General features: G+C 40.0%; 1 protein-coding gene across 2 annotated transcripts in view; it reads left to right on the forward strand.

Moving 5' to 3' along the window:
- Positions 1–12,326, forward strand: part of col18a1a (collagen type XVIII alpha 1 chain a) — a 98,789-nt gene extending 86,463 nt beyond the window's left edge. For both annotated transcript variants that reach the window (XM_050048619.1, XM_050048618.1), the window contains 18 exons: positions 698–757; positions 860–937; positions 1,130–1,165; positions 1,267–1,320; positions 1,502–1,573; positions 3,033–3,107; positions 3,413–3,443; positions 3,817–3,870; positions 3,994–4,028; positions 4,116–4,247; positions 4,453–4,612; positions 4,769–4,833; positions 6,038–6,166; positions 7,353–7,385; positions 7,481–7,798; positions 8,699–8,896; positions 10,631–10,746; positions 10,882–12,326. In XM_050048619.1, coding sequence (XP_049904576.1) covers positions 698–757; positions 860–937; positions 1,130–1,165; positions 1,267–1,320; positions 1,502–1,573; positions 3,033–3,107; positions 3,413–3,443; positions 3,817–3,870; positions 3,994–4,028; positions 4,116–4,247; positions 4,453–4,612; positions 4,769–4,833; positions 6,038–6,166; positions 7,353–7,385; positions 7,481–7,798; positions 8,699–8,896; positions 10,631–10,746; positions 10,882–11,095 — 1,860 coding nt within the window. In that variant the 3' untranslated portion in view covers positions 11,096–12,326. The remainder of the gene's footprint in view (positions 1–697; positions 758–859; positions 938–1,129; positions 1,166–1,266; positions 1,321–1,501; positions 1,574–3,032; positions 3,108–3,412; positions 3,444–3,816; positions 3,871–3,993; positions 4,029–4,115; positions 4,248–4,452; positions 4,613–4,768; positions 4,834–6,037; positions 6,167–7,352; positions 7,386–7,480; positions 7,799–8,698; positions 8,897–10,630; positions 10,747–10,881) is intronic.
- The last annotated feature ends 1,802 nt before the right edge of the window (positions 12,327–14,128 follow it).

Raw genomic sequence — 14,128 nt, forward strand, 5'->3', positions numbered from 1 at the left:
GGGAGAAGAGTAATATGATACTGGAAGTAGTTCAAACCTCCATTAGAACAAACTGAGTTTGTCCAGGAGGTTATTATCAATGTCAGGTGGGGGTGGGGTTGTTTTTTGTAATTGGTCATCACCTTTTGTTTTTTCAAATGGCTCTTGTGTTATTAGATGCAGTCTGTTCTACTTAATCATTTAACACGCTCCTGGCTGGATAGGAAAACTCAGAATTGACTGGACTAGTTGATATCCAGCTTCGTGATACTGGTTATCCAGATAGCTGATGTTAGGGTTAGTTTAGCCAGATCATGAAAACATATCCTGGGTAAGTTGAACTGGCTTTGGAGTACAGGCCTCTGGAAGCAAACTGCTGTAGGCAAAAAGAAGAGACTCTTCTAATACTCACTTCAAGCTCCATTTCTTTCAAATACCCATAATGCCTCTGGATAATTTAACGGTAAAGTTTGGCATCCACAAAACTAAGCAAGCATCAACTGCTTCTGTGCATTACAGTCAACATCTCATCCACTGATTTCTACACTCAGTATCTAAACAGTGGTCCACTCAGCAATTCATAAACTGCTCAGTGTATTAGGCGGAAACTAATGGAATGGCTTCAATTGATCGGGGAGAACAAAACCTTTCCTGTTGCCAAATGACTGTTACTCTGACCTCTTGTAAGCTGAGAAATCTTACTGTGTTCATCCTGCAGGGTCCTATAGGACCAAAGGGTGACAGAGGAGACCCCGGCCTTCCAGGCTACGGAGTGAAGGTAAAGTCTTGTTTATCTATTAATTTAGCCACTCGTCATCATTAAGACACTGCTGTGATCGAGTCTGTGCTGACTTGTAATGTTGCTGTGTCATGTGTTCAGGGTGAGAAAGGTGAACCAGGCTTAGTAATCGGACCTGATGGAAATCTTCTGCATCTGGAAGGACTAACGGGTCTGAAGGTGAGTCTCACTGCATTCGACCACATGTCTTTACTGTATGACTGTTTTGTTTCTCTCCCCAAAATACACATACACACAGCTCTCCTCTACAGTATATAATACGTTGCTACTTTTCATGTCTTAATGTGTCACCTGCATTACAGTGGTACATTTGTTGTTGAAGCTAATCTGGTTGTGTTACCACCCATGTAGGGAGACAGAGGACCCGCTGGACCTGTCGGACCCCCTGTAAGTGCTTCAGCAGTTCTATCTAACATAACTACACTAATGTACCAAAACAGTTTTAAACTTAAAAAACATTTCCCCCATTTCATGATTTATTGTTGTAGGGTCAGTATGGGCCTCCTGGAATAAAGGGTGAAATTGGAATGCCTGGAAGACCTGTAAGTACCCTTTCCTCTGTGTCTTACGTTGCTACAATTTCATATAAATATGCAATGCTTTTCTGTGTTACTACATATTCAGTTTGCTCACTGATTGCATATTTCAGTAGTTACATTGTAACCTCATTGTGTCTGTTTTCGGAGCACAGGGAAATATTATTCAATGTTTTTCTCCCCTCAGGGTCGCCCTGGTGTAAATGGGTACAAGGGTGAGAAAGGAGACCCAGGAACTGGTTCAGGTTATGGCTACCCAGTAAGTGTTCATCTTATTACCAGTGCCTCAGACAAACAGATTTTACAGTGGCAGAAGATATTAAAGTCAGTTTGACATCATCTTGTTTACTTTCCAACTCTCATCTCATGCCAGAGTGTAATGAAGGCACAGCTAAGTGTCATCATGATGCTAATATATGTGACCTGTCTGTGACCTGCCTTCTGTCAAAAATAGTTGTGGTGCATCGGTGACATGTGTCATGAAATACACATATTCAGTTAAAAGGAAAAGAGTCTTGCATTGAACATCAAACACTGACTGACTAGCTGGCTTTAACAATAAACCCTCACTGAGATCTCTTTTCAAACTCTTTTCAAGTGGCCAATCTCTGGCTAGTTATATTGTGTACACATTATTTGTCTTTGTACAAGTTCCTGGTTACTGCAAGTAACATAAGTCTTGGGTTAAAAAGAACAACCCCTGTTTAATTTAACAAATATTAGCCTTTCTGCTCTGTATTTATGTCTTGTCAGAGCTGCTGTTGTGCCAGTGTGATATATGTTGATTGACAACGTTAATTAACATAAATGTCGACACACTATTTCCTCAGTGAATGCATTCTTCCAGAGTGAGCGTTTGCTGAGCGAATGCCCTCATATCAAACACTCATACTGGGCTTGGGAATCATTTGAAAAAAAAAAAATAAAAATTCCGGTAGTAATACCAGTACCCTTAAAGTGTTACTGATACCATTAGTTTACCTCATTTGATACCCATAATGTGAATGAAATGGCATGTAGCATAGTCATACTCTGCCTCATAAGCTGCCAACTCTGTCAATACACCACACTCAACTTCACCATAAAACAGACTGTGTGTGTTGTAGTTGCTGCTGTGGGAGTGTGAGCTCCACACCAGACACAATTGTGAGAGTCTGCCGGCTGCACACACAGTGACAGGGCTAACTGTTAGCATCACATGGCTAACATTGCTTATTGGTTATTAAAGGTTTTAACAACAGAGTCGAGCTGTTTCAGTGTCGGTGTGAGTTTGCTGGGAGCGTTATATGCCTTGATGTTAGCTGCTACTGCTGTATTAGCTCGTGCTTACCAGGCAAACGATAAACTGACTGTTTGCCGGGAGAGGAGTGGCTCCAGAGATAGCAGCAACAGAAAGCTTGCTTATCCAGTGGTCCAAAATAAGACCCCGGCACAAAAGTGATCTAATGCAAGTGTCGTTTGATTGACGAAGTTTTGAAGCTACTGGTACTGGGTTATTTTGGTCGATACCTTAAAGGTATCAGGTACAAATACTCATCCCTACACACATACCAATGTTTTTATCAATGCTAACAATCAGTGTGTCACAATAGTAGTAAAATATCAAAATATTGTCTAAATTATTGACGGTATGTCAGTAATCTCACCACTACCATGGGCATAATTCTGTATCTACACACCAAACAGTGAGAAAGAATTAATAACTTTGTTTTCATCAGGGAGTCCCAGGCCAACCAGGACCACCCGGACCACCTGGACCCCCTGGGCCAGTCTTGTCTTTAGATCGCTTCAATGTGAGTACACAGTATTTTAAAACTTCAAACCTTGAAATAATCTTGGAAAATGTACCAGTTAGTGTAACACAAAGTTCATGCAGCTCATGTATCCTGTGGTTGTTGATAGCTAAAGCGTATATATTTGTGTCATTAAAGCATGAGTGACCAGTCAATATTTGGTGCTTTTGTTCTGTTGTCTGGTAAAACTACTGAGACAGTTGCTAATTGCATGATTCAGCATGAACCTTAGATAAATATTTTCTCTGTTGTTGGTGGTGGTACTGCAAATATTTTCATTGAGCACCTCTTCTTTCTGTCCATAGCGCTATGATGAATCTTCAAGGAATTACCTAGGTATGACCTCCAACACACATCATTTGTTGTTTTAACACCAATACATAATACTGTAAGATAGAGAGGGATCAGAATGGAGAAGTTCAGTAAAAGTGCCAGTCAAGGAAGAGAGATTTAGGAAGGGTTTAAAGTGTCTGCAGAGATAAACAGTTCTATCTTAATTTCAGTTTGATCCAGCTGCCTCAGCCTGAAGGGGATATACACTCTATTGTCAAGAGATTAAGCTGTCAAGTCTAGATTTGAAGAATGAATTGATAAAACACAGAAGATATTTCTATCACCGACACAGGGCGCTAACAGTTTTGCAATGTTAGATATACCTGTGTGATACCGTGTCAAACCAGCTGATTTTAAAAATGATCATTTGTTGTAGAACATAAAGGGGAAAAAGGAGAGCGTGGTGACAGAGGACTTCCAGGAATCCCAGGTAAATTCTAGTTTGCTTAAAATACAAATACATGCTGCACCATTATTATATACTGCACTGCAGGACTGTTTGGATGTGGATCATTTCTTACTTAATTACTAAAACATCTTTGTTTTTTCCCAGGAACAGCCTCTAATTTTGATATTTACGCATTCAAGGTAAACTAGCTTATCATCTCACCACCATTTAGTTTTATTAGTATGCTGGAAGTACTGTGCTTCATAATGTTAAACTGTTTCCAACAGAATGAACTGAAGGGAGAACGTGGGGAAGTAGGTGTGAAGGGAGAAAAGGGAGAGCCTGGTGGTGGATATTATGACCCACGCTTTGGAGGAGTACAAGGCCCACCAGGGTCTCCTGGCAGACCAGGCCTACCGGTAAGTTCAGAGAGTAAAATGTCTGTTGTCAGTATGGTTTTATCTGTACAGTAAGCACAAGACCCTTTATTACACATAAACCAAAATTGTTTGACATGACCAAGATGATAGATTATTATTAATTTATTAATAATTTTATTTATAAATTTAATATTATTATTAAAGTAAGTGTTCCAGTAATTTAGATTTTTCTCCGTCACTTTAGGGTCCAAAGGGAGAAAGTGTAATGGGCCCCCCCGGACCGCAAGGGCCATCAGGGCCTCCAGGGATTGGTTACGATGGGCGTCCAGGCCCTCCAGGACCACCTGGACCTCCAGGACCCCAAGGATCTTCCTCACTTCCAGGACCATATAGGCCCAATCACTGTAAGCAGCTTTTTCTGTTAAAATATATTCTGGATATTTCTAAAGCTAGAGTGGAGGTGACATCTAGCTACTGTCTGCACTCTGCTTGTTGCCTACAAACTGCACTGGAGGTCTTCATAAGCCAAATTATTAACAAGCCTTTGTTTTCATTCGAAGCTGTCACTGTTCCTGGACCGCCTGGTCCTCCTGGTCCACCTGGAAGTCCTGGTCACTCCTCAGGGGTGAGTACGATTGCTGCATTTTAAAAGAATACTTCATCTGCAAAATGACCATTTGTGTATCAGTTACTCACCACAGGTTGTGTTGAATTCGTAAAGAAAACCTTGTTTTTCTCGCATGCCTCACAGTGAACAGAGAATCCAAAAACGGCAAACATTCCTTATGAACTGAAATTATAGGGGGCCGCATTTAACAACAGAAAACCATACCAAAACATCCTGAGCACATACATGCAAGTCCAAAAACACATGTGCTCGGACACGCTACTCAGCTGTGCATGAGACTGTTTGTACTGATGCGTTTTACATCAAAACAATTTAGTGAAAATGCATGTGTTTAGAAAATACTGAGCTTACGACTGAATAAATGAGACTTGGACAATACTGCAGGATTGTGTGGGTTTGTAAATGGATGTTTTGGTATAGTTTTGCTGTTGTTAAACTTGGTCCTCATTCACTTCAATTCATGAAGAATGAAGAATTTTTGGATTCTCTGTTCGCCTTGAAGGCATGCGAGAAAAATAAAGGTTGTCAAGAATTCAACGTTACACAGGGTGAGTAACTGATTTGAAAATGGTAATTTTGCAGGTGCAGTATTCCTTGAATATCATCCTACTGATTATCTGATTGTTAAGGCTCATTTAAATTTCCTTTTTGTAAAATAGATACATACGCTTCATTCAACATTACTGACCTCGTTCTCCCATGCGTCCTTTATGTTGGTGTAGATACAGCCAATAGGTGGCGGGAGGTCGTAATATTGTACCTTTAAACGGAGGCAGTGTTGTAGACAGCAGAGGTCTGTGCAGCGATAGTGTACATCCCAACGTGTGGACAGGGAATTCTTTTCAATAACTTCACCAAATATTACTATATATTATCATATATTACCGATTTGTTCCGTTTCGCCATCATTTACATTTCTTCGTCGTCTCCTAGGGTCGTGTCTCGCTTGAACTATGCTACACTGCCTCCACAATCTCCAGTGGTACTGCTTCGTTTCGTTTGTATCTGTAAACTGCCAGAAAACATGTACAATTATGGATGAAATGAAGAGTATGGACAGAAGGTGCCATCTGTGTCCGTCTCTGTATCTATATTTGCCTGATAAAATATTCAGGGCCAATCAGAACTTTCCATTTTCAGAGCAATTGGCAGCCATTTATTATTTCATTTATATTAACACCATGTATATTTTTCTTCACAGGTTACAGTTCTGAGGTCGTACGACACAATGTTAGCGACTGCCAGACGCCAGGCTGAGGGCAGCCTAATCTACATCATTGACAAAGCAGACCTCTATTTGAGAGTACGCGATGGACTGCGGCAAGTCATGGTACGGTCATCTGCCTTTCACCCAATAAAACATTTTTAATTGATAACTAACTTTTAGAGTTCAAATTTGGCATTTCAACCATACATCGTCAATACAGTTTGACTTTAAAGCTGCTGTGATTGTTTCTTGGCCACTAGGGGGGAAAAAAGTCTGAAGAAATTCAACTTTGTTAATTGGTATGGCTAACATGCTATCATCCAGCACATAATGAAGCCAATAATGGTTTTCACAGAAATAATGGTATTTGTGGAAAATATGCTAAAAAGCAAAACTATATATTTTGTTTTATTTGTTTTTTTAATTTATTGTTATGCAAAATCACTTGCATTTTAATGATGCTTACTTCTCAAGATATACTGTTAAGCCCCCAAAGCACCAGTCTGACATGCTCTTCACCTATTTTTGGCTGAACACCAAAGGCATTATGAGCGTTATGATAGCTCCATTAGCTTGGCTTTAAACTTGATGAACATTATAGATGTAATTCTGCAATGCTCAATGAAAACAGCTACTACTTCCAACAGCTATGCTAACTGTTGTGTTGTCACACGTGAGATAATTAAGATAAAAAAAAAAAAGGTTAAACCCTCAGTAGTTACGTTAGCATAACAGACCCACCTCGTTTCCTCATGAACGTTTACTGACATCTACTGGTCATAAAATTAACTTGCTGCATACACCTAACAACAGCATTAACATAGTACAGAGTTATGATTGACTGTGATTTATGTAATTTTTTTACCCATCTGGGGGAAAAAAAGATGAAATGAGATGGCAGGTCCCCAGTGGCTTTACCGGTGTTCTAATGCCAACCAACTGAAAAGCAGCAGCATGCACCAAATGTCATATGATGTTACTCAACTAGCAATGTATAGAAAAAAAACAAGCATCTGTAGTACACAAAACTGTTGTCTAAATACAGACCTTCTCCTAAAATGCTGCTGGTCCTGCTGTGTTGGCATTTATAAATGTGATACCTGCAGTGTGAGGCACGTCAATTATTGATTTCAGTGTGTTTGGGCCTTTACAGTTTAACATTGTGTTGTTCAACTGTAAAATGCTTTCACTCATATAAAAAGATTTGCTAATGTTATGTATTTGTGTAAAAAAGAGTACATATCAGGTGATGAATTCATTGTGAGATAAGATATCAGTGTTTGCTAAACAGCTCTTTTTCCCCTCTCAGCTTGGAGAGTACAGTCCCTTCTTCAGAGATCTGGTGAGTTCCATAGAATTAAAACAATAAACATATTCTCATTTTTTATTCACTGACTGTTTTTTGATCTTTCGAACCTCTCCAAATTTAATTTAAAGGAGAACGAGGTGGCAGAGGTCCAGCCTCCACCAGTGATCCTGTACCCCCAGTCCCAGGACCAGTCCCAAAACAATGGCGCTGGCCATTACTCACAGGGTGGTACTGCCATACGACCCATCGAGCCTCCACCGCAACCACCTGTAGACCCCAGATACCCCCCACAGTATGATCCCAGATTCCCAGAACCGAGACACACTGGTCAGACAGATGGAAGATTAGCCACCCACCATACTGACAACAGATACCCCGTAACTCCGCAGCGACGACCCAGCCCACCTGTGCCGCAGCCTGCTGGCCACGTGCCATCAGCATCAGGAGTGAGTAGAGTTCAACCAGGAGAACTCATAATGTCAATTACTTAATTATGGAGGGTGTCATGTTAAGCAGGATAAATTGGTGTAAACTGTGACCCTAAAATACTTAACATCCAGTAATTAAGTGATGGTAAGGGTTTATTTGCTGGTGAGATAACACACTTTGTGGTGAAGAGGAGGAGGTCACATTGCAGCACACTTAAAGATAGGAATGGTGATGAAAATGTGGTTTGTTTAAAATTTGACGGGAAGATTTTAATTGGTAAAAAAAGAAAGGAACACAAATTGATTGGATAGCAAAAGGAATAAAATCCCCACAGAAAGGTTTTTAGGACAGTGAGGCCACTTTGACAGTGGTCTTTTTTAAATTTTAATTTATACTTTGATCATGATAAGTGAGCGAGACACTTGAAAATCAACGTGGCAGTGTTTACTGTTGGACGATGCCTCCAAATAACCTTAAATATATCTGACATTTTTGTACTTCAGTTAGCTGCTAAATGATACATGGACTGCACTTGTGAAGCGCTTTTCTAGTCTTTCAACCACTTGAAGCATTTTTACTCTACTTGTCACATTCACACATTCACACACCATCAGGAGCAATTGGGGTTCAGTACAGTATGTTGCCCAAGAATATTTTAACTTGCGGACTGGAGGAGCCGGAGATCAAACCGCCAATCTTCCAATTAGTGCATGACCTGCTCTACCTCCTGAGTCACAGCTGCCTGTTTTATGTTTGTGATTTGTTACTTAGCAACAGTCATATATCTGTAGCAATTTAATACTGGCTGATACAATGGCCCAGTCTTTATTAAAATAATTTACCTCATACTGATGTGAAACAAGAGCAGGTCATACAGAGGCAGACATTTCAACACAAACCTGTGTCTTCCTCATCAGCTACATCTCATCGCCCTGAACGCCCCTCAAACTGGTAACATGCGAGGAATCCGCGGGGCAGACTTCCTGTGCTTCCAGCAGGCCCGTGCTGTGGGCCTGAAGGGCACCTTCAGAGCTTTCCTGTCCTCCAAGCTTCAAGACCTTTACACCATCGTCCGCAGGTCGGACAGGGACAGCTTCCCCATCGTGAACCTCAAGGTGAGATACTACTGCTGAGGAAGTGGAAATATTACTAAGGGGCCGAAACGGACAGTGGATGTGGTTCTGTTTATACTACATTGCGTGTGTGCATAGGCTGACCTTCACAGATGTGGACAGATTTCAAGTTTTTCATCACCTAGACCAGGGCTGTTGAATTATATGGTATAGGGGCCACACTTTCAGAATGCTCAGGGCCCGGGGTCCAGACGTTTCTCATTATGTGTGTGTACTTGAAACATCACGCCACCACTATATCAAAACTTATTTCGCTACATTGCAATTTACATTTACATCTACATTTACCATTTACCATTTGTCCTCTCCTTTGTGTAATCAACCTACAGTTCAGTCAAAGTTTCACTGAATTTTGGTCATGTGATTGTTGGTCTCAGCAGAGTCATTAATGGCTTTATTGTGGCAAAATGTCTGTAATCAAATTTTTTTTTCTTCCTCATGATTATATTTTATTTGTAAACAGAACTAATCAGCAGGCTAGTCTTGCGTGATCAACATATTTATATATATTATGTATTTTTTTAATTGTTGTCAAATAAACCTACCTACCTAACAGTGCCCACAGGCCTGAATAGACCTGATGTAGACCTTAAAGTTGTTCATTCAGTCATTCATTTTCCATAACTGCTTATCCTGTTAGAGGTCGCAGGGGGGCTGGAGCCTATCCCAGCTGACACTAGACAGGTCGCCAGACTATCACAAGGCTGACACATAGAGACAGACAACCCTTTACGCTCACATTCACACCTATGGCCAATTTAGAGTCACCAACTACCCTAACCAGCTGGAGTACCCTGAGAAAACCCACCCACCTTATGGCTGTGCAAGGCGTAATGAGTAGTTTTCGACTGTAGCTCTGACTATTTTTTAGGGCTGACCCAAAAAATTCGAAGCTTCGAAGCTTCGTTCGATGGCACGGGATTCGATTGTGAAAAAAAAAAATCGAGGCTTCGGCGCTTTTTTTTCCCCTGTTTTTTGGGGGGAGGCCTAAAACGCAACACTAACCCCTACCAGTCTGATACTGACAACGAGTGCACTCAGAGCTGGCAGACATGTCCAAGAGGTCATCAGATGTGTGGTTGCACTTTAAAATATGCTCCGACAACCCCCAGAAAGCAGAGTGCCAGATTTGCCAAAAGCAATTGGCATATCGCAACTCAACGACAAATTTGGGAAATCACTTGAAAAACTTAAGTAGTAAGTAGTAGGCCTAATATGCATTTTCCAGTTCCACCGGTCCGCTCTGATTCTGGTGTCAGAGACACTTCTGATGCTCTGAGTTGCGCATCTATTTGATTGTGCTGCAGTGTGCGCCGAGGGTTTTAATTTAGTGTTCAGTCAAAAGTTTAAACACTACTTATCACCGACCATTAGTGTTTTTTCGTTTGTGAATATTTTTATCTTAATTCGAGTGCTGGAAGAAACTACATTTTTGTCATAATTGTTTTTTTTTTAAATCCCCCCGTCGTCGAATGCTTCGAATTAAATTCGTTCTGAGCTCCGAAGCTTCGAATGTCCATCAATGGATTTGAAGGTCAGCCCTACTATTTTTATTTCAAAGGTTTCCTAAAAAAGTTTGCAAGAATACCATTTATTTGGATTCCATCTTAACTCTCAACTTCTCAACTTACTTAATTCAGTCTTTCTCACTGCTGTATTAGGAACACATTATAGAGGAGAAATTAAATTGAAGGTGTTTTATTATCTTCATTGCAGGACCAAGTGTTGTTCAGCAGTTGGGAGTCTATCTTTGGAGACGATGCAAGTAAAATGAAGGAGAATGTACCGATCTACTCCTTCGATGGCAGAGACATCCTCAGGGACAGTGCATGGTGGGTCTTTGTTCATTTTATTTGTATAATAATGTTAAATTTAATACAGCATCCTCTGCACTAGCTTTTGTATAGACACATGCTGTATACTGTACATATATTCTGACCTATGTGCTTGTTTTTGCCGTCCTCCAGGCCAGAAAAAATGATCTGGCATGGATCAAGCAACAAAGGCCACCGGCAAACAGACCATTACTGCGAAACATGGCGGGCGGGTGACCACGCTGTGACTGGTCTGGCATCATCGCTACAGAGCGGCCACCTCCTGCAGCAATCCTCCAGTAGCTGTTCCGGCTCCTACATCGTCCTCTGCATCGAGAACGCCTTCACATCACACTCCAAAAAATAAATCCCGTCCACCCTCTTTTTTTTTTTTTTTTTTGTTTTGTATTTGTTCTGGGCCCTAGTTAAACACAGTTTGAATTCCCCGAGAACACGCCTGGTGAACATGTGGCGTCCAATGAACTGGCCCTGTGGCTCTTTGCCTGGCAGAGACACTTTGCATCGTCTGCTCCTCCCCTCCATAAACGCCAAAGAGATGGGTCGAACAGAGGGGGTGTTGTTCCTTTTTCTCGGGGGCATTGGCACATATTCTCTCCAAGGGGCAGAACGAGACCAGAGAAGCTGAATGAAGCTCTCACATTGTATCCATTTTTTAAAAATTCTGTATATTACATGTTTGTTGTTTGTGATTTTTTTTTTTGTTTATTGTTTTTGATGTTATCAATGTTTTACCTTTTGAACTGTTTATAAAAATGCATTATCCATCCTGTTATTTTTTTATTTTAGGTATTGATCATTTCCATTTTTTTTTTTTTTTTTTTTTTTCAATTTCATTTTAGAATTGTGGTTTATGACGGGGAACAGCAAACGTTTAAAGATTATTTTAAAGAAGATAATAGATATTTATTTTTAAATGAAGTTATGTAAGAGAAAAAAATGATTTGGAAAAATAATAAAATGCTAAATACCCTCATTTATATTCTACACAGCACAGAACATTGATTTTTTTTCAAAAGAGCTTGTGATCAGAAACTGTGCCTTATTACACAACCAGGACTGCTTTAAAAAAATAAGCTCATATACTGAACCACTCCTTTTGTATGCATTATTCTACAAATATGTAAATGTTACAGCGACTTTTGCTCAAGTGCATTCAGATGCTTTTACTTCACACTAAATTTAAATGACCTTGTTGGACACAGACACTACTGTAATGAATAATCCCACATCCAGAGGGCAAGAGTCCTCCTAGCTGAAATTGAGCCCTTTGAATCTAAAATGATTTATTTTCCCTTTTACCACTTTATAAAAACCTATCAGTGAGTAAGCTGGAAATGATTAGTCTGCTGCTAATCTTTGTTGGAGTGATTGCTGTCACGGGTGTTAGGGACAGGAAACCCAGTATGTTAAGGAGAGAGCAGTTTTTGCAGTAGCCTTGTTTGAATTTCAGAGACTAACCTGGCCTTAGTGCTATTGATGTCTTGACTGAACCTGTGGATATCCATTTTTCTAACAAAATTGTGCTGTACTGTTTCTCCCAGGCACTGAATAAAAGTCTTTTTCAACTACAACAATAACCTGATGTACGGTACATGTGCCTGTGCAGTGTGTTGAATTCTTTTATTTGCAAGTGGTCCAATCTCATGAGGATCTCTGATGGCACTGTGACCTTGATACTTTTCATTCAGCAGCCCTGACCAGCAGTTTTATGTCCTACTCAATGACATGTTGCTGGTGGCATTGACTCCACCACAAATCAGTGTCTCCTGTGGCAGTAACAGGCGCTCAACACACCTTGGCCATACATCATTGAGCCTCACATAGCTAGATCTATCTCCACACTTTTAGTGCTGTGCCAGTGGGGGAAGGTGGCCAAGCCCATCATAATTATGCACTAAGGGGAAAACAAGCTCCAAGATGTTCATATTTCTTTGACCAATCAGAATCAGCTTGGGCAGCACTAAGCCAGAGATGCAGCAATGGTGCCCTAGCAAAATAGTTTGGAGGGAACATGTTATGCGCAAACATTTGCACATGGGGAGGCGAGCCCTGGCATTGCAATGGCTAAATCCCAGCAAAAGTAAAACATTAAGTCAACGTATCCTTATGCAACCGTTCGTATAATATCCTATAAACGTACGTAAATTACGTAAATTACGCAATTAACGTAAAGTTACCGAGATTAGGTTTGGGCCAGTAAAGTAACTGTGGTTAGGTTTAACAAAAGAAACATGTAGGATGTACGTTAAAACTGTCTCAAATTTTACACAGTTTCGAGCAACGGTCTCCAGGGGAAAGTCCTGTGTTTCTTGACCCATTTACCGTCACAGGTTGTTTTTGCTGTTTCTCGTCGCAACGTGGATTTTGAAAATGGTATAGATATTGGGAAGGGAGGAACTGTGTCTGAAACAGACAAGCAGTGGCAGGATTGGTGCTGGGCAATTTGGAGAGTATCAAATATGATGATATTTTGTGACAATTACCCCAATAATTATATTGCATCGATAATGTAGGGTTGACTATTAGTGCTTTCACAAAATATTTACACAATAAGGGTTTTTGATAAATAAGCATCTGTAGTGTGGATATAAAGACTAAGTGGGTAAAGGCAAATAATAGAATAGCTACACATCACTTTATTGTAATGTAGCCTTTAAAACCAGGGAAAAACAGCACGCTATAACGACATCCAAAATTTAAGATGATATTTAGTCTCATATCACAATAGCAGTATAATTTTGATATATTACCCAACCCTAGTAATATGCAGTCTATGTCCTCTGAGTCAGACTACACATTATCTATTAACCTTCACAGTTAATGTAGACCTCTAAGTTAATTCAGTTTAACCATAAAATCATGACTATTTAATTGATAATATCTATCTATCTAATATTGGACTGCTCATCTGCCAGAGGCACTTAATGTTCAATATAGTACCTTGATCAAAATCAAAAAATATTGTTGCATTGTTAACTTAGTATGACACCAGTACAACTGTCCTACATTGCCTGAAAATGTCAAAATTGACATTTAAAAAAAAATGAAATTACCAGCCAATCATGAATATATTTGCTGTAGGTCTAAAAGTAAAGTGGATTTTAAAAGAGAACCGAATTAGGTCACCAGTCATTGGTGATAGCTCATGAAATCCCCTTAAATCTCTTCTTTAAAGTTAGGAGGCGTTTCAAGATAATATTTGATTAAGAAGATTAATTCGAATTATTCAGAGTTGGCCTAATTTAGTAGTTACTTTCAAATGATATGCCCACCAGAGGAGAGTTTCTTACATTCAGGTGGTTATAGTGGATAGTACCTTATGTATCCCTCTGTATATAACTGCACATGATGATGGCAGGCTGTTCACATGTGAAACAAC

Source organism: Epinephelus moara, chromosome 7 (assembly GCF_006386435.1).
Source record: "Epinephelus moara isolate mb chromosome 7, YSFRI_EMoa_1.0, whole genome shotgun sequence".
In the NCBI taxonomy this organism is placed as follows: Eukaryota; Metazoa; Chordata; class Actinopteri; order Perciformes; family Serranidae; genus Epinephelus; species Epinephelus moara.